We start from the raw sequence: 21,606 nt of genomic DNA, 5'->3' as shown, positions 1-21,606 counted from the left end.
ATTTAAAGCGGGATTCGAACTGGTGTGGGAAGCAGGTGCACTAACAAGGATTCTAAAGGCCGCAGCCGCTAGCGTCAGTCGCTAACCTGTCTCTTTAGGCAAGGGGAGTGAAGTTTACATGCACGACTCTTATTGCCCTACATCCATTACACTCACCCCCATAAACCTCAGTCCCATCTGGGTCACGGCACCAAATGTAACCAGTCCTACTCAACCCACTCCGAGTGGGATTCAAACTGGTGTGGGAGGCGGGTGCATTAAGAAGTATGCTAAAGACCACAGCCACAAGTGTAAGTCGCTAACATGCCTCTTGAGGTCAGGGGAGTGTGGTTTACATGCACAGCTCTTACTGCCCTACATCCGTTACACTCACCACTCTAAACCTCACTCCCATCCGGGTCATGGCACCAAATGTAACAGGTCCTACTCAACCCACTCAGAGCGGGATTCAAACTGGTGTGGGAGGCAGGTGCACTAACAAGGATGCTAAAGACTGCAGCCACAAGCATCAGCTGTTAACCTGCCTCTTGAGGCCAGGGGAGTGAGGTTTACATGCACTGTTCTTATTGGCCTACTTCTGTTACACTCACCCCTCTAAACCTCACTCATGGCACCAAATGTAAACGGTCCTATTCGACCCACTCTGAGCGGGATTCGAACTGGTGTGGGAGGCGGGCTCACTAACAAGGATGCTAAAGGCCACAGCCGTTAGCATCAGTCGCTAGCATGCCTCTTGAGGCTAGGGAAGTGAGGTTTACATGCACAGCTCTTACTACCCTACGTCCGTTACACTCACCCCACCCTAAACGTCACTCCCATCCGGGTCACGGCACCAAATGTAACCGGTCCTACTCAGTCCACTCCTAGTTGGATTTGAACTGGTGTGGGAGGCGGGTGCACTGAGAAGTATGCTACAGACCGCAGCCACAAGCGTCAGCCGCTATCATGCCTCTTGAGGCTAGGTAAGGGAGGTTTACATGCACAGCTCTTACTGCCCTACGTCCGTTACACTCACCCCTCTAAACCTCACTCCCATCCGGGTCATGGCACCGAATGTAACCAGTCCTATTCGACCTGCTCTGAGCGGGATTTGAATCAGCATGTGAGGCGGGCGCACTAACAAGGATGCTAAAGGCCTGAGCCGCTAGCGTCAGTCGCTAGCCTGCCTCTTTAGGCTAGGGAAGTGAGGTTTACATGCACAGCTCTTATTGCCCTACATCCGTTACACTCACCCCTCTAAACCTCACTCCCATCCGGGTCACGGCACCAAATCTAACAGGTCCTATTCGACCCGCTCTGAGCGGCATTCAAATCGGCGTGGGAGGTGGGCACACTAACCACCACGTCTTGAGGCCAGGGGAGTGAGGGTTACACACACAGCTCTTACTGGCCTACGTCCGTTACATCTACATGCAATAGTGTTCCAATCTAAACACCCGTAGTTCTGAGAGCATTCAGAAAATATGATTATGATTTTTCTGAGATTTGTATTTCCTTTAAATTTATAACATTATAAGAACTGGAAACACTCACCTTAAATATGAAAGGCGTAGTTTTTTCAGTGTTAAAATACTTTCTCCTATCTCAGTGTTATATTTTAGATTTTCTCTAGGCTGATTCCTCTCAAAAATGTAGCTCTGTGTCTCTGTGGTGTTTTCAAAACATTTTTCTGTTGTTTGAGAATTCCGTCCAGCACAGCATAGCAACACTGGCTCATTCAATTGTGTGAGTTTGGGGTGGAGCTATCTGTTTGTTCAACCAATGGCAGACAGAGCGAGTGTTTGGGTAACTTTTTTGAAAACAGTCAATATTTTTGCAGTTCCATTTGGTGCTGCAGACGTTATTTCACCTGAACTTTAAGTGAACATGTTTAAACCAGAACAGTTGATCTCAGGTCACAGATATGCGAGGTGGAAACTCTGCGCTGGCAGACAGCAGTTTGGTTTGGTTTCTGCTCTCAGTAGTGTCAACTGAAGCGCTGCGGTCAAATTCAAGTTTCGACCAAGTCTTGCTTCAGAGGAAAACATACCCCTACCTTTAATCTCCCTTCTGAAGTCACACTGACTGGAAAGTGAAAGCATCAACCGCCAGGTCTCAGGTCATGCTACAGATTATTTTGGCTTGGAAAATACTGCTTCCTGTTTTTCTCAGAGAGATCAGGGTTATGTGTGCTCTCACAATAGTGAGCTAAATATAAACGGCTTCCTTTTTACTTGTGTATAAAGTCCAAAAGGTTGAAACATCAGTCACTTTATTCAGCTATAAACAATGATATAAACAGCTATACAATTTTTTGTGAGTTTGGTACAGTGTTTTAAAAGTCAAATACAGTTTCAAAACACAGTGTAACTTAAGGGATGCATTAGTAAATCACTCTGCGTGATGATGATTAATCAGATTAGTGTTGATACTGCGCATGAAGGTTATTAATTGGAGGAGTCTGCCTATTGAAAAGGTTTTTATGAGTTTGGCAGCATCTCTGCAATAGAAAAAGAATAAGGTTTTTATTATGCTGGACTCTAATTTCAAGGCAGGCATGTTCAGACCAGCATCAAGCTCTCTTTTTAGCTCTTTCATCATTACTGTAGGTGGTCCATTTATATTTGATTCTTTATTAATTCTATTAGGTAGACAATTAGGTATGAGATGTTACAGTATACTGTTATATATTGTTTTGCCACCTACAGAATGAGTGTGCGGTTTGGTGGTTTGTGCTAATGAAGTGCTTGAAATTAGTAATTTAATGTAATTCATATTGGTTCTTCTTTTTCTTTTTTCTTTTTTTCACATGATTTGCAGAAAAAGTATTTTTCACATGCTACACATACTTTGCATACATTTTTTAAAATTAGTAAACATTATTCAGTATATACTGTACAGTATGCCGTAAAAGTGTGCAAGTAGTTCATTTTGATACACAGCCATATTTGTTGTAGATCATTAGACGCAACACTGGAATTGGTGAATTGGAATCTGCACACATTATTAAAAATGCTGCTGTAATTAGAAAGTATTGCCTGTATTGGTTTAATTTCCTTACTTTCACCATTATACAACCATTCTTATGTCATGGGAATTATACTGAACATCAAATATACCACTATATATGTCCTTGTGTGTGTCTCCTAAAGTGTGGACAACTCAGAAGATCCGGTTTATGAGAGTTTGGAGGAGTTCCATGTGTTTGTATTGGCCCATGTTCTGAGAAGACCTATCGTAGTGATAGCTGACACCATGCTCAGAGACTCCGGAGGGGAAGGTAAGATTCGCAATCCAGCACAACTCGGTTCAACCACAGTTATTTTTCCAGCTAGATTATGTGCAGTTCTTTTATTCAGACCACTAGAGGGCTTCATAGCTTTTTCTTTTTAACCCTGTTTTTCTTGCGGAAAACCAATTAAAGCTGTTATCAAGACTTATTAAATACCTGATAACTCAACTTTGTGCGACTGTAATTACATGCTTGGATGCTTTTAAAGGAATAGTATGCCCAGAAATTAAAATTCTGCCATCATTTACATTCCAAACCATGACTTTCTTTCAGTCACCTGGTCAAGTCAACTTTATTTGGATAGTGCTTTATTTATACAATTGAAATTGTTTCAAATCAGCTTCAAACTGTAAAGTATACAGAATTAATGATGCAAACGTCATCAAATATGAGACAGATTCAAATTCTGCTGTAGAAAGATAATAGTCTCATTATTCACCTCAATTTATTGTTGATTCAATTCAGTTCAACAACTGTGTAAACTTCATTCATTATGAAACAAGTTAAATTCAGAAATAAAGCAGCTCTACAGAAGACAATAGTGTCATTATTCAGCTCAATTCAGTTCAAGTTTTGTTCTCATCTGATTAGATCAATAATATTGCTGAACATTATTTGTCCCCAACTAAGCAAGCCAAAAGTGACAAGGACAAGCAATAAAACTGCATCAGGTTCCATTAATTTACAAATTCATTTTAGACTGATTTGTTCAACTTGCTGTTTCAGTGTTCCAAAGATGATCCATGAAGCAGAAGATAGGCTTTATTTAAAAATATCTTTATTTTAAGAGAACTATTCCTTTAAGATTCAGTTCCACCAATGTCAAAGAAACATTGTAGTATGAATTTAGTCTTTGAATTGAAAATAGATTCATTGAAGATTCATGAATTTCTACCATTTTTGTTGTGCTTACCTTGCAGCTTTTGCACCCATTCCCTTTGGAGGGCTGTACCTGCCACTGGAGGTTCCTCCCAACCGCTGTCACTGTTCCCCGCTGGTGCTGGCCTACGACCAGGCCCACTTCTCTGCCCTGGTGTCCATGGAGCAGAGAGACCAGCAGAGAGAGCAAGGTAAACACCAAACCATCAAGCTGATTGAATTAAACAATGACATAATGAAATGATACAGAAGTGGTTAAGTAGGTTTTTCTAATTGATATTAAAGGGAACCTATTATACAAAATTCACTTTTACATAGTGTTGGAACATAAATGTGTGTTGGCAGTGTATGTACACAACCACCCTATAATGATAAAAATCCACCCACTCCTTTTATTTTAAAGGGTTAGTTCACCTAAAAATGAATTATTACTCACCCTCATGCCGTTTCACACCCGTAAGACCTTCATTAATCTTCAGAACACAAATTAAGATATTTTAGTTAAAATCCGATGGCTCCGTGAGGCCTGCATAGCCAGCAATGCCATTTCCTCTCTCAAGATCCATTAATGTACTAAAAACATATTTAAATCAGTTCATGTGAGTACAGTGGTTCAATATTAATATTATAAAGAAACGAGAATATAAAATAATGACTTATTTAGTGATGGCCGATTTCAAAACACTGCTTCAGGAAGCATCGGAGTGTTATGATTCTTCTGTGTCGCCTGTCAAACCGCCAAACTGCTGAAATCACATGAATTTGGCGCTCCGAAGCGCTGATTCAATACTCTGATTCATTACGCTCCGATGCTTCCCGAAGCAGTGTTTTGAAATCGGCCATCACTTTATAAGTCATTATTATTTATTTTTTTTGGCACACCAAAAATATTCTCATCGCTTTATAATATTAATATTGAACCACTGTACTCACATGAACTGATTTAAATATGTTTTTAGTACATTAATGGATCTTGAGAGAGGAAATGTCATAGCTCCCTATGTATGCAGGCCTCAACGGAGCCATCGGATTTCAACAAAAATACCTTAATTTGCGTTCCAAAGATTAATGAAGGTTTTACGGGTGTGGAATGACATGAGGGTGAATAATTAAAGACAGAATTTTCATTTTTGGGTGAACTAACCCTTTAAACTATACTTATATCTCCATGCAGCATATATTCTCTGGCTCTGTAGGCATAATTATCAGGCTCCGGTTCGAACATATAAGGCTAAACACCGCTACCGACAGTTTCTGACATTTTCGGTGCGTGAGATTGTCCTGTTTTTATGTTGTTTGAGCTCTTGAAGATCCACCCTCTTATTGAAAGGCTGCTAAGTAGATTAAATAGTGTTAAAAGTAAGTGAGAAAAACATATTTAAAATCAGTACTAGCATTGTTATGAAGTAAATACAAGCCACTTAGTCAATGCTGGGACAACAAAATGAATGCATCTGGAGAAATGGCATAAAAAAAACAATATTAATTTAACAATACTAATAATTAAATAACACTGTTTAATGTAATCTCAAAATGAATGCCAGTTTCAAAATTAATGTTTTTTATATTGTACATTATAATGATGTGATGTCTAAATTCCCTTATAGCATTTAGTTTTTAGTGTTTTATTTTTAATATTTAGACAAATAATATAGAATATTACTATCATCTTTTTATTTGATAACGGCTTATTGACTTATTTTTAGTGCATCCCTAATATGTAATCTTTTATATGTAATTTAATTTTGGATTTTGTATCCCAAGTTTTTTGTATCCAGTTGAGGTTTTTTTGCATTTTGAGTAAACATGTCTTATGTTAAAACCTCTAATGTTAAAAATCACAGCTAGTATTACTACAGGTTCATTCATCACACCTGAAATAGAGCACATAAATGAAGCTGGTATTCCATGCATACTGTAAATTTGCATACTATGCACATTTTGTATACTACATACTGTAGAAGTAGTATGAAAAACACATTAGTATGCAATACTGAATGTGTGTGAACCTGAAGTCAGTGAGGTTTAATTATTTTGTTTGCTGATTCATTCGTCCTAATCAAAAAGTAATTTTAGCAAAGAACTGACTTGAATCCATCTCATGCTGAAGGAATAATGCAAACCTGAAATCGAATTACATTTGATCAATTATTAAAAGCACATTCCGTAGACTCCAGTCGATCAGACACTGAGACAGAAAAAAATGAGGAACTATACTGTTTAATACTGTTTCAGACTCTCTCAGGGAGTCTGGCTCCCAGTGAAGGACATTATTAGCTGTCTGTCTGAATTAGAGCCTCCATTTTAGACCATTATGGTTTATCTTGTAATCTGTATACTATAGTGTAATGTACACTATAATGTACCCCGCCCCCTCAGAAGTATTGTCTGTACACTGCAGTGGTGCCAGTGTGAGGTAAAACAACACACAACAGGCTCATGTTGTCTAGGGCTGAATGGGAATGCAGGCAGAGATCTACTCATACTTATCTCTCTCTCTCTCTCTCCAACCCCCATTTCACTGACACACCGAAGCTGTCATTACAGTACAAGCTGTTCTCTTGACACACACACTCTTTCTCTCTCTCTCTCACACACACACACACACACACACACACTGCAGTTCACAGTCAGGGAATTTGCCAGGCACAAACCCACACCAACTGCCAGGCACAAAGATGGTCAAAACCTTGCTTGTGCCATGAGACATTTGAACACTACCAAAAAATGAATTAATAATGTAGGGGACACCGGGGCTAGTTGTCACATTTCAGTCACTATAACGTTTTGAGTCAAATCCAATTACACAAATGCAGCACTCTAGCAGTGGTTTCAGTTATTTAGTTCAAAACCCTTTAAATCAGAATATTTATTTGTGAATTTTAATGAAAACTGACAAATTTGTAATGAGGGAAGTAGTCGCATGTGTTTAATTTCTTCTAACTTTGTAGCAAAAAGCTATTTTCTATTAAATATGGCCGAAAGTCATATAATAGGCTGTTTGTGGCAGGTTCCGTGATGACAACTTGCCCCATAATGTGATAACATACCCTTTAATAGAGTACTGGTTCCTCGACCAAAACCCAATTTAACCTTTGTAGTGCCATTTAGCCACTTGTTAGCAACCGCCATTTTGTAAGACAAGTAAAAGCTTTAAAAAATGACAAGAGGGTATCACTGATGTATTTTATCTTGTAGAATAAAACATGACAATATCTTGAGCTTGTGTTCACCACAGACCTTATTTTAAGCATACTTCAGAACGACAGAACCAGAAGTGCTAAAATGCTAACTTGTTTCTGGGTTTTGGCCTACAAAAATACTTGCAGCACTGAAAAATCACTTTTTAGTAAACCTTGATTATTGGAAAAGATTGACTTCTAGCTCCTATATGGTAGTTTGCCAATTAATAACTCTGATTTGAACATATTTGATGAGGTTTTGTGCCTTAAAAATGGATACAGACAACATTGTCTGTAGTTTATGTAAATAACATGTCTGGGTGATGTTTTTTTATAAGAGAACGGATCGGTTGAGTGTTTATCCCACTAGATGGCGCTCTCTCTCCTTCTGTTAAACTTCCTCACACACCCTCACGTACCCGATGACCCCAAAAGCATGTGGTCGGTTTGAAGCAGCGGGTTGTTGACAGATTAGAGGCCTTTGCTGTAGTCCCATTTCTCCAGGATATGAATGACTGACTCCTCTGAAAATAAAAGAAAAACACCTTGCTCTCTCCCGTCTGGAATACAGGAAATTGGTGGGTTGCCAATCTTTTTTTTTTTTTCTGGATATTATTTAACATATATTCATATATTATATTATATTGTATTATATTATAATATATTATATTGCAATTATTACATTTATAACTTTTAAAATAAACACAATGAATTGAATAACTCAAGTAGTTTCCTCTTGCTTTAACGAGACACCTGAGCTACTTTGTTTGAAAAAGTTTTGACAGGTTAGAAAATTTCCTTTAAGAATGACCTAACAGCAAATTGATTTATTAATGAAATCCAGATGGGAAAGTCATTTGCAGTTTTGTATGGTGGAATTAAATTCCATCATCGAAGCTAGTATGAAAAATCACACAAAGTCTCATCCAAACAAACTGACAACATACACATACTATACTGTTTTCTTTCCTTAAATGGAAAATCCTTAAATTTTACAATCTAAACATTTCAAAGTAACCCTAGTTGGGAATCACTGCTCGTGCTATGCGGTGAGGTGAAGGAGCGTTTGCCTCGGGTTCCATCGGAGCCAAATTAGGTCAATTGATGCCGCATGTCTGTAGACAGTTAGCGCCATGAGGCACCGCATACACTTTACCACTCCTTTATACAAATCCACACACAACAGGGCATGTCCCTCTGACTCATTTCCCATGATTCTATTCTTACCCGATCTCTCTCCATCCCTAAAGAACTGCTTGGCCTCTGCCATTTAGGGCAGATCAGTCCAGGCCAACCCCTATATGTGGTTTAGGCCCTAATCTGCTCCTCCCAAACCCCTACCTCCCTTCTTCCACTTCCCGACAGAGAGTATGTTTCTGTGTGGCTGCCTTGGTGGGTGATACCCCCCCCTCCTCCCGCCCCCCGGATCTTCCGCTCGGGTCTGCCAGGGAGTGCCCGTCTGCCCAGTGTGTGTTCAGGTGCCAGCGGTTTCCCGAGAACACTGAGACTCTTTTGTGTGTGTGTGTGTGTGTGTTTGTGTGTATGTGTGTGAGAGAAAGAGTCAGAGTTGTGTGTCAAAGACCCAGTGACATTTTTCACATGAGTTTTGTGGCTTTCGTTGTTTGCTAGCTTTGAACTTCTATATTTTAATCTACTTCTAAAAGTTCATAAAATAATTTGCATTTAGCAGATTTGCACATTAAAAATCTACACTCTATGGGACCTGTTATACAACCAGAGCAATGCGGCACCAGGCGCGACGCAAGTGTTTTTTGCTAGTTTCAGCCCGACGCAGTTATCATTTTCACGTCCTGCACCATGTTGTTTAAATAGCAAATGCATTTGTGCCCATGGGCATGCTGGTCTGAAAACAAGGGGTGTTCAGGTGCATTGTTGGCGTGTTGCGATTTTGAAGCAACTGAAAATGCAATTTATTTGTTTTGTAATTTAAAGAGCGCGTTAGTAATATGCGCTTATAGGCGGGTGCAGAATCTCTACTACACTCTGCTTGTTACACACACAGGGCAGCACACAAACATGCCAAATATTAAAAATAAAATGATTACAATGTAAAAGATTATTATTGTGTGCTTTGGTGGTCTGCTCACGCGCTTTAACCTTGCACACGAGCAAATCCGTTTCCTCGTTAGAGAAGTATTCGGTTTTTCCGCTTGCAAATTTCGCCATGTAAATAGTGAATCCGCCATGGTGTGAGCGCAACTGGCTTTTTAAAGGGAATGGGAGATGAGACTCTGATTGGTTTATTGCACGTTATGCCCAAAACAGACCCATTACTCATTAAGAAGTAACTGACCAATTTTTGCATCGTTAAACTAGCAAAAGTGGATTCGGACACGCCCTAAGCGCACTTGCGCCATGCGCTTTAGACCATGAGCTTAGATCGTTAAAAAACAGGGCCCTTTCTCTTCCAGAAAAGCAGAGCAAAAATTTGGATGACTCATTCTGCACTTGTGGGCGGGTCAATTTTGTTTTGTCCAATCAAATTCTTTAGAATGAAAATACAAGCCCCTTAATACCACATTCCTCTGACTAGCAATAGCGAGTAGCATAGTTAACAGCTGTGATGTAAAAAAAGAAAAAAAAAAAGAAAGAAAAGAAAGGGGACAAGCTTTTCTAGCTCAAACTTCCTGTTTTAATATGCGTCACCACAGAGAAGAAAGCTGTGTCAAGTCAATTCATGGGGTTTTTACATAAGTAGTCTACTTTTGGCTTTCTTTGCTGTTGTCATTCTTCCTAAAACTAAAAACAAATCCTCAGACTCTTATTCACCCATGCACACACACATTTATTATTTTATCATGGTGAGGACTTCCCATTGACTATGTTTAGCTAATTGTAGTTGCTATACCGTAACCCTACACCTTACAGAAACATTTTTGCCCTTTAATTTTGTAAATAAGAGGTTATTTAGTTCTTTTATTAAAGCTGCAGTCCGTAACTTTTTTTGGTTAAAAATTATCCAAAATCAATTTTTGAGCAAGTACATAACCAGCCAGTGTTCAAAACTCATTATCTTATCTTCATTCACAATGGTAAGCTTGTAATTATGTTTTATAATAAGAGCGACCTGGTGGATTTCCGTGGGAAATTCGAGCTTGCAGCAGTTCGTCTGTGCACCATTACGTCACGTCCGTAAACAGAAAGGAAGGAGTCCCGTCCAGGCTAGTCGGTTTTATCATGTGAGGATGCTGCTTGTAACGGATCATTTATAGCCTTTTCTCACAGCATCTGAAATAATTAAACATATCATTTTGATGGCGGATTGTAATCCAGAAAGGTCCAAATGACAATCATCAGTGACAACTGGAGATTTACCCGTAGTCAAAAGCAAAAGACTTTGGACTGTTGAGTGGCTACAGAAATTGAAATCTACAGGTAACTCTAATATACACATAGTCATAGCAATGCTGATGTTGTTAACATTAACGATTTGAGAACAATATAACGGTAATAATAATTTGCACGTTTTGGCATGATCCGAGCTAAGTGATCGTTAGATTTAATCATCATTGACAGCGCGATTTATTGTAGGCCTAATGCTTTTTTCAGAAATGGCAGAAATGTTACTTACTTGTTCAGATGATATTTTCCAGTGAAAATTCTTATATTGGTCATACTTTCGAGACATAGAATCTGTGATTCTGAAGTTCAGTATCCACACCGGTAGCATTAGATTCATCCACACTGACGAGCTGTGCCGAGGCACAACGCACGTACACATAACTGTTCCTGCAATTGCAGGTTTCAAACAAAAGATGGAAACAAAGAGGAAAAATTGCGGACTGCAGCTTTAAGATGCTTTAATGAAATCATCATTTGGTCGCTATACAGATAGCAAAACCTTTCGGTTTGACATAAGCTAAAAGTATTAGTCAAGGAGAACAAAATGTGGTCATATACCTTTCATCCACTTTTCTCTTTTTCCACTCATAATCTTTCTTTAACCACAGGGTAATTGTTATATGTCATTGATTTTAAGCTGTTTTTGGCTTTAAGGTCCTTTAGATTTTTAATTTTTTTGCTATAGAGGCACTTTTCCTGTGGGTTGCAGACATACTAAATGGTTTCCCTGTGACGTGCCATGCTAGTACTGCTTTAAAGCACCTTCATTTTTCTGTGGTTACACTTTATATGACACCAGTCAACCAATAGGAAACGTGTGTTGCTATTTTGAGACGCGCCTGTCCAGTTTTATGAAGACCTGTATTTTCTTTGGCATTTGGCGGGCAGCTTTTAAAGTTTCATCTCGTAGGAATGAAAAACTTTCTTGTGCCATGACCAGCTCATGCCAAGCTTGGGTTAAAAACATCCAGATTCCTCACATCGCAATCAGCAGTAACCATCAGCAGACTTTCTGTATACAGTTTGCGTGTTTTTTGTGGCCATGGAAAATATGTAGGCAATCAGATACCCACTCATGTTTTTAGGATTCATGCTGAAGCTTTGTTTAGCTGCATGATTATTGTTTACAATAGCTGTAAAATACACAGCTGCGAACGAAACTCCTGAATTCACACCTCATCAAGCACAAGCACGGTTTGCGTGACTAAAGCAGACTAATTGTTTTCCTCAGTGGACCCAACTGCAGTGATTGATATCACCCACCAGAGGGGGGAGAGTCAAGAAAACCACAACGATCCCGGGAAATAATGCCTTGGGAGTCATTCTCAAAAGGATTATATCACACATGCAGCACATGACAGATATTCCCGCTCATAACTTTCCTCAGGCGGTGCCATGTCGTGCAGCCAGACCCACTCGGCATACATCAACCTCCCCCTCACACCAACGGAATAAACTCTGCATGTAATGCGCTTGCAATGTAGCATGTCAGACTCTATGAGCAATGTTGTCTGTCAACAACTTCTGTTTGTATTATAACGGCAGCGCTCAGTGAAAGACCTTATTTACAGTCTCGTCATCTTATGGTTACTTGTCCATTATCACTCGCTCCTGTTTATTCAGACAGACGGCGTAGGGGTACCGAATACCAACAAATATTCCAGGAATCAATGACCCTCGTTTCTTGAGAGCGGCCCTCGACGTCACAGTTTTCGAGTGTATACGTTTGAGGCGGGTCAGTCAAGGACAGGACTGCACGACTGCCAGAAGGGATACAAAATACATTATGCTCCAGTCCCTCAGGGTAGAACTGGCAGTGGCAGTGTTTGGACCTGGAATAAGCCCAACTGGTAACAACAGTGCGAGCTGAAGCGTGTGAGTGTGTATGCTGGGCCAGAGAAAGGAGGACAGCTGCAGTGTAGGAGTCGGGACACAACCCCACATAGCTCCAGCGTTCACCGTCTGACCCCACTCTGGTGGGAAACTGTATCTGTGTGTGCAATGGGGAACACAATGAGGTACTTGTTGGTTAGCTTTATGTATGAGTGCATGCCCACGTGTGCAATTTTGTGTGTTATTCTGAACAGTGTGTGCTCTGCTTTGGGAATTCCACCTACATTTCTTTCAGTTTGGACTTTGGATGCTCTTTCTTGTCCTGGTGTGACTCCCCAAGAATTTGACCCACAAAATGCTGGAAGAAACCTCATAGCCTCAGATGCGCCAGAAGTTTGTGTTTCAATAACAGTAAAAAAGAATGTGATGGCTGGGGTAAATGATTTTGGCAACTTAGATGTTTTCTTGGATCAACACTTTTTGTTGGTCTTGGAACAACATTCCTATCAAAGAAAGATAGTTGTAAATGAGCTTTGAGATCGTGAGGCAATGATATATGCTTCTGTTAGTCAATGTTTATTTTCATTTTTTTCATTTTTGTTTTGTTTAATTGCCAAATTCCTGTTGTCTAACTACACTACCCATAATCCTGAGGAGAGATCTGACTTGAATCCACCTATCCAGTTGCTGTTACTATGAAAACAAGAACCTTGTTATAACAGCTCAGCAGTGACCTCCTACTCCCATGAAGTAGTACGACTGACAGTCTCCCTATACTCTTAAAGAACTTATGTATGGAGAATAAATAGGATAAATACTTCAGAAAAAGTAGCTGTTCACAGATGTTCTCTACTGGCATCCTTCCCTAACCCTTGCAAAAAAAATACTATGCTGTTACCATGGTACAATAATATTAGATTATCATGGTACAATAAGATCAACTTAAACTGAATGAAAGGTACATATTCAAGACAAAATGTCTTGTTGAAGTGAATAAAAGTTGGGAATTCGTAGAGGGTGGACTGAGATTTTGGATTATATGAATGTTCAGTGGACCAGCTGGACATTTTTGGCACTTGTTGTTGCCAGGATTGTGAATTAAAAGACATGAGTGGGAGGCAAAGTCGTGTGCTGATTGAAAATTCAACAGGGAGGAAGTGTGTTTCAAGCATTCTTATGTCTTACTGTGAAAATGGCTAAAAAACACACTGCTCTATACACTAGAGTTGAATAATAATCTGATTTAGCATGATTGGCTTTAGCATGATTTTTTTTTTCAGCCTTACTACACAAAATGTATCCTTCCTTGACCTTTTCTTTCACACACATTCATTCATTACTGTGACTCGATGTCTCTCACTCCTACTCTGCGTAGTGTCATTTCAATGAGTCATCGAAGAGCATTATGTTCATCATTGGTACACTGTGAGTTCTACCCAGCAGTCACCTGGCAAATGGCAGACCGTTCATGAGGAGAGGAGACAGTTTGTTCTATCAGTGACTGCATGTTTGTGAGAGTATGGTTGTGACAGAAGGGGCTGGAATGTCCTCTGTTCAAACATGCTGTATTTTCCAACAGTCACGAGAACTGAATCACTCTCTTTATCTTTCTTGTTTCAACCCACTCTCTCTTTTCCCTTCCATTTTTTCCAGTGCTTGTGGTCTGAAAAGACTAGTCAGGTACAGTGATGAATAGAGTGATGGGAAAAGGGAAAAAATGGAAGTAGTTAGAACGGATGGAAGGCTGTGATATTTTCTTTTTAGGAACAGTGCCGCACCCAGGCCTGTTCACGTATGGCTTGCATACCCCTTGATTAATGTTGAAATGTTTTTCCTGTCAAATGGGTGTTGGGAGCATGGAAATATGATTTTTCAAGTTTTTGAAGAAGGAATTGATGATTCTTTGTGAGGAGCAGACCACTGTGTCAGTTTTTTTAGGAATAATTCACCCAAAAATGAAAAATCTCACATTATTTATTCACTTTGTGTGAAAGATAGAAATTTAGCCATTGTGCACTGATAATCTTTGCCTGTCAAATCAAATATGGTGTTTATGGCACAGGTTGGACATCAGTATATCAAACATAATGACAAAACCTTCATTTTTGGGTGAACTATCCCGTTAAGAGAAGCTAAGCTGTGTAGTCATTAATCTGAGCAAGGACAATCTTTCCCTAGACTTAGTATCCATTTATTTGCTTCAAAACTGGTTGCAACCTGGTTTGCAGTAAATTCATCCCACATCTGAATGTTACATATAAATCTTTTATGTTTTCTTTTTGTCCCTCCCTTTCAGCCGTCATCCCACTGACTGACTCTGAGCACAAGCTGCTAGCGCTGCACTTTGCGGTGGACCCTGGGAGGGACTGGGATTGGGGGAGGGATGACAATGACAATGCTAAGCTGGCAAAGTAAGACCCCTCTTTTTCTCTCCCTCATCCTCCATCCACCCCTACAGCAAGCTTAGCAAAATTAAATTAATAACTTGTGAGCAGACTCTAGCCTGAATGAGAGGTAACTGAGACAAAGGTCAGTTGGGGCCAAATGAGGGCCTCTATCTATATGTTATCTTTACCATATGAGGGATTTAGAAGGGTTAAATCTGTCCAGAAGGTCCATGGCACATGGCACCAGGCCACATTATCCTCACAGAGGTCGATCTGCCTTTGAATGACTCCTCTTAAAGCCTCATTCACTAATTAAAGCCTGTACATGTTCCAAATTTTTATCAATTGCATATTCTTCCATTTTGTCTTATGGTTAAGAAGACTTGTGCAGGATGTTTCCAGTAACTTTCCAGAGGTCACACAATTAAATCATATAAATAAATTGCAGCAGCACCACCCCAGCCATGATTTACAGAAGGAAGAACAAAGACACAAAACAAACATCTGCGATAAAGCAACTGTAACGAGTTGGCCCCAACTCCATTGGCTCCATAATGGACTGATGAATGCAAACTAATTGCTGTCATTCTCTGGAAACTAGATTTATGCACTGATTTAGTTCCTAGTTGCATGCCTCAAATGATTTCTACCATTCCTTCACTGGCACGTAAGAGATGACAAGAAATTGCAGCAAGCCTCATGCGAGCTGATAAAAACCTTTTGTGCTACAAATCAGGTTTTAGAAAAGATCTTTGACTATGTTCTCCTCTCACTCTAGTCTTATTCTATCACTGGAAGCTAAACTAAACCTTCTGCACAACTACATGAATGTAACATGGATTCGAATTCCTTCTGAAACAAGGGTAAGTGGTTATCCATTTATTAGTTAAAAAATGCTCCTGGAGGCAGGGCCATGCACAGATATTTTAAGAGGCAGTTCCCGAACCAAAAAAAAGAGTACTTTTGGGGTGGGCCACCCCACACCTTGTAGTTCCAACCCTGCTCCAACACACTTGACTGTTGTTTTAACGTATTCTTAAAGTCCTTGATTAGCTGGTTCAGGTGTGTTTGATTAGGGTTGGCACTAAAATCTGCAGGATGCTAGCCCTCCAGGAGCAGTTTTTTTTCTCAGGTTCTGTAATGTTTGACAACAATACTTTGCTAAAGGTAACCTCAGTTTTGAGTCCTTATGACCGATCTGTGTTTTACAGGCTCCCTTGGCTCAGCCCGAGTCTCCAACTGCATCTGCAGGTGAGGATGTACAGTCTCTGGCAGAATCCATGGACTCGGACAGGGAGTCTGTTTGCAGTAACTCCAACCTCAATAATGGAAAGTCGATTAAGGAAAAGGACAAGGACAAGCAGCGAAAGGACAAAGACAAAACACGGGCGGACTCAGTGGCCAACAAACTGGGCAGCTTCAGCAAGACTCTGGGTATCAAACTTAAGAAGAATATGGGTGGACTTGGAGGGCTTGTCCATGGCAAGATCAGCAAGTCCACGTCAACAAATGGTCGAACGGTAGAGAACGGAGAGCAGAAATCTAAGAAAAAGGACTCAAAAACACGAAAAGGGAGCAAAGAGGAGTCAGGCCAGTCGGCCAGCACATCCTCCTCAGAGAAGACAACCAGTCCCTCGCCTACAGACCGTGCTTCTGGTAGCTCACCTGTTGAGAGACCGCCAGGATCTGGCAAAATCTCGGGTGATCGGTCACTGGACAACTGGAAGTACAGCACAGATGTCAAACTCAGCCTGAACATCCTTCGGGCAGCCATGCAGGGTGAGCGCAAATTCATCTTTGCTGGGTTGCTGCTCACAAGCCATCGACACCAATTTCATGAAGAGATGATAAGCTTCTACCTGAGTAGCGCCCAAGAACGCTTCAGTGCTGAGCAGGAACAGAAGAGAAAAGCTGAGGCTGAGAAGAAGCCTCAGACCAATGGGGTGGCACTAAAGAAGCCTGAGCAGGAGAGTGTTTTCCAAAGGGAGCGTTCAGATAGCTCTCCACCTGAGAGTTGCTCACCTGTGTTGCACCCTAGCCATAATCTTTCCCAGGCTGTGAAGGTCCAAGAAAGGGGAAGTCCAAAGCTTGCTGCTTCTCCCATCCCGATACCCATCCCCGCCTCCATCCCAGGATCCTCCATGTCCCCTGTCCCTTTCTCCTCCCCTAGTAACGGTGCTAAGAGACCCGGACCAGTCCCTGTTTCTGCTCACTATAGCCATACACCACCTATACAAAGGCACAGTGTGATCCACCTGAGGGATGTCAATGTGCAGTCATCCAGCTACCAAGATGAGTCCTACAAGCCAATGGTGGGCACTCTCAAAACTTGTGCCACCTACCCCCAGCAAAACCGCTCACTGTCCTCTCAGAGCTATAGCCCAGCCCGCATGTCTGGCATCCGTACCGTCAATGCCGTAGACACCCTACCGTACAACATGCCTGGGGAACATAAGTCCCACACTTATACCAACGGCTTCAACACTGGCGACATCCGGGACTGTCTGGAGTTTGCAGATGAAGACCCGATGCCCCATGCCTGGCTGGGGCAGGACAAAACCAAAGGGCAGAGTGGTGTTTGCCCAATGTACTGTTTTCAGCAGAAACGCTGCAGGAGGGAGAACTGCACCTTCTATGGCCGACCCGAGACAGAGAACTTTTGCTCCTACTGTTATAGAGAGGAGCTGAAACGCAGGGAACGAGAGGTGAAAGTGCACCGACCTGGATAGCCCTGCAAACATGCACACATATATATCCACCCCCAATGTGTGTGAAAAGAACAGCAACACCACCACCTTTTTGCACTTTTCAAGTGATACAAAGAACTGGCATAACATTTTCCTACTATATTTAAGATCAGCCTCCTTGTATTCTTGTTACTTTACTCTCAATCGCGAACAAACACAGCTTTACAATAACAGGAAGTGCAACCAGAATCAGTTTACAGCTTTGGCCAGAGATTGTGTTTTTGTTTGTCCTATGTCCGATTGAATTCAGTCTTTTACTTGTTCTAGAGTAAAAGCTCTCGTCTGTGCATTTTGCTCAGTCTGTGTTGTAAAACTCCTTGTACATGCAGAAAGAGATGTAAAAGCATATGTCAGTCTCTGATGGAGTTTCCCAAATCATTGAAAGGAAAACTCAGTTTAGAGGTCATTATAATGCAATACTTCACAGCATAGCTCTTTGGAATCTTAATATCGAATAACATTGATTTTGCTGTGCATTGCAAATAATTACAAGGGAGGGAGGTCCACTGTTCAGCACTCTGATTTTTTTGAAAGCAATAAGTTTGTTAACAACCGCCACCCCTCCCCCCTTTTATCTATGCATTCATGACGTCAGCCATATTCTACTTTTCACCATATGATTCTGAGGGATATCGATATGATTGTAAAGGGTCTGCTGTACAAGGATTATTATGGTGGAAAATATTCAATATGTGGCATATCAAAGTGTGCTCTCAGATTGATCTTGTGATTTTCCATCATGCACTATATTGTAATATAAAGCCTTTTCATAGGAGGGTTTGCATTCCATCATGATATAAAATGAAACCTCACTATTGTGTGCTACTTGACATTCGATACAGTAAGCATTTGACTTCCACTCATTGCTCTCTGTATTTGCAATATATAACACAGTCATGCTAGCGAATGCTAAATTAAAAGAACCACCTTACCTGAGGATATAAGTATGAAATGCAAACCCTTACAGTATATACTTCTGCAGTGGACTAAAAGTGGAAAGCTTATGAAACTGTGTATGTGTCAACTGTTTAATACCTTCACTGATGGCACAGCTCGGCTACAAGCAACTGGCAACTGCTCATCAACATTCTGTAGCACTCATGCTAACACTGCCATGCTAGCCTCTCATGTGCCAAAAAGGTCCCTCACCTCCATTTCATTTGTCCTCAGGAATATTAGTCTTAACCACACCATTGTGATTATCATATATATAGAAGCAACTAAATCTATAAATGTAAAATTGGTTATTTAAAGGTTCAAATCTACCTCTTAAAAGCATTTTAGATTTTTAAGTTATATATTACACAGCAGCGTAAAATCATGTTCTAACAAGGCAGAGTGTGGAATATATATATATATATATATATATATATATATATATATATACAAGTACAATTTTCATGTCTACAATGAAAACAAAAATGTGGTGACAACAAATTCATAACCAATCAGAACATGTTTTTACGTTTAACAGACCAATTAGATTGCACTTTGGGTGGAGCTACCCAGTTCAACCATGCAATGGACAAAATTTTCATGTTGCTTGGTGCAGTAATATTTAGTTTTGACAAAAGCTCAGATTAATTTACATCTTGTCAATCTGTAGTACCTAGGGGTTGAACGACTTTCGACATTTATGTGATTAAAGTCGACGTCGACTAGTCGATGATGGCGTCATTAATGAACAAATGTGAGGCTGTTTACACAGAACGTGTTTTTCCATTCCAATGCGCTACTTTTCCATTATTTTTCTACGTAAATACATGCTAGATGGACGTGTATATGACCGTTGTGCTCGAGTTTTGCATCTCGTGCAGGACACCGTGTTCTAAAAACGGGGCACTCAAGTTTAAATCAGTTCAACTTTTGTCACGTCAACGTGTCACGAGACCTTGCATTTTTTTCCCTATTCCAGTTGTCTTGTGCACAGCTATGGCATATGACAGCGCTAGCCACAAGCTCCAACATAAGTTTATTTTTACCAGTTTTTTTGTCTTTGGGTCATTATATTTCTCACGGATTTCTGCTCGTTCTAAGTCAGATACAGATAAAGTAGCACAGTAAAGATTACATGTGTATATATGCATTAGTGAGAGCGATTGCATGTGAATTAATTCTACCTGGCAGCGTCTCTCTACTAATAGTGAAGCTGAGGGTTTTAGTTACTAAGAAATATATGCTAGAACTTTTCAGTTTCTGAGCTATTCTATTGATAAAATCACAGAACAGTGCTGACAATACATTTCTGTGCTACTGAATGATTCTGTATGCGCGCAATCTATATGTGCACATGTAGCAGCGCAGTTTAGAATGGCGATTAACTTACCTGTACAATAAGCTGTTTAAAATGTGCATTCTCCCGCTCAATATTGAGCATTCAGATGGTATAATCAAACATGTCTTGTGGAACGCTCTCGTAAAGGTAAACTTCAAAGATTTTTATCCTGTTGCAGCCTTTATAGGACATGATCAGCGACTAGTCGACATCATGCTTAAATGGCAGAGCGTTAAAGTCGACTAGTAGGTGCAACCCCTAGTAGTATGGCGTCCGGTTGTGTAACCCAATCTCTAAATGTAAAACTGGACATTTAATGATACAAGCCTACCTGTCTTTTTTTATTATTTTTTTATCACAGCAGATTTTGATCACGGCAGTGCAAAAACAGTCACAGACAACAACATGCTAAGCTACTGACTGGCTAACTGGCTAACAAACATTCAAGTAAACCACTGCTCAAAGCACTAGTTCTCATCGTGTGCTAGAAAATCTGGATGTTACAGGTAGCTGCGCCAATCAAGTTAACTAGCATGACTAGCGTGTTAGCCACTTTGTGTGTCTCTGCTAAGCAAAGGCCCCACCAAGTGCTTTTCTACTCCATGGACAAGATTATAATAAGAGCAGCGCTTGTTGTGTTTTGTTGTGAAGCAGTGTCCAGGTAACCAACGCCGTGTCTCTGTAAGTGTTTTGTCTTTCCTGGCCAAGGATGTCCACTGCTTCGTTCTCTTCCTACATTTGTACACCTCCACAATTATGTGTCTTTTGCCTCCCATCCTCCTGCTTTTCCTCTCCCTCCTTTATATTTGAAAAGCTCATGGACTCTCTCTGTCTTAGAATTGTAAAATATGATTTTGTATTCATTTGAGAGTTTTACACTACTTTAAATTATTAATTTGCACATTAGGTACCGATGTAAATAGCAGGATAAAAAGAGACAAAATAAGATTAGTTTATTGTTAACGATGGTGTCCGTGTGGTTCTTTGAACTCTTCTTGTGGAAGAAAGGTGTGTGCTTGAGTGCTAGCAGACTTGCGTGCCTGCGTGTGTGTTTTTCCTCAACGTTCTGTAATTTGAGCAGCGCCCTAGGCTGCTGTTTCAGTCTACGGTATACAACACCCATATTAGACTGTCTGCCTTCTCATATGATTGAGCCCACGAAACTGGAATAAAATCCAGTATAAAACTGCAGGTCTTGTGATGTTCAGCTTCCATATCCCTGCAGTAGTTACTGTCAGTCGTGGCACACGGCATTAGAATGAAACACGGCACCACAGGTCACCTGTTTAACATCTGCCAGAAAAGTCTTACCCTGACAATGAACTCTCTGTTGTGTGTATACATTCATTTAAGATGGACATTCTTTACATACTATACACTGAAGGATTTTAAAGGCCTGGCATTTAAAGCACAAATCAGGTCACTCTAAAGAACAGGAGGTAAATAGCTCAATAATTTGGGTCAACCCTAAATTTTCTGGCATGCACATTTTAAGCCCCTCTGCCTTTGAAACTCAGAGATATCTTGAATTGCAAAACACAACGGTGGCTTATCTATTATTGACAAATGCATCATGCGTGAGTGTTTTTATGACTGTCATGTAATAGGATACTCTCAACTTTTTGCAAAAGGATCACAGACACACCCACACATTTTACTGAGAGCTGAT

General features: G+C 40.4%; 1 protein-coding gene across 4 annotated transcripts in view; it reads left to right on the top strand.

Annotated features, from left to right (window-relative positions):
• Positions 1 to 21,365, top strand: part of otud7a (OTU deubiquitinase 7A) — a 99,154-nt gene extending 77,789 nt beyond the window's left edge. For all 4 annotated transcript variants that reach the window (XM_067380060.1, XM_067380063.1, XM_067380061.1 and 1 more), the window contains exons 9-13: positions 3,132 to 3,259; positions 4,192 to 4,341; positions 14,825 to 14,939; positions 15,694 to 15,778; positions 16,127 to 21,365. In XM_067380060.1, coding sequence (XP_067236161.1) covers positions 3,132 to 3,259; positions 4,192 to 4,341; positions 14,825 to 14,939; positions 15,694 to 15,778; positions 16,127 to 17,644 — 1,996 coding nt within the window. In that variant the 3' untranslated portion in view covers positions 17,645 to 21,365. The remainder of the gene's footprint in view (positions 1 to 3,131; positions 3,260 to 4,191; positions 4,342 to 14,824; positions 14,940 to 15,693; positions 15,779 to 16,126) is intronic.
• The last annotated feature ends 241 nt before the right edge of the window (positions 21,366 to 21,606 follow it).

The sequence above is a fragment of the Chanodichthys erythropterus genome, chromosome 24, assembly GCF_024489055.1.
Source record: "Chanodichthys erythropterus isolate Z2021 chromosome 24, ASM2448905v1, whole genome shotgun sequence".
Classification (NCBI taxonomy): domain Eukaryota; kingdom Metazoa; phylum Chordata; class Actinopteri; order Cypriniformes; family Xenocyprididae; genus Chanodichthys; species Chanodichthys erythropterus.
This window is presented reverse-complemented; position numbering and strand designations above follow the sequence as displayed.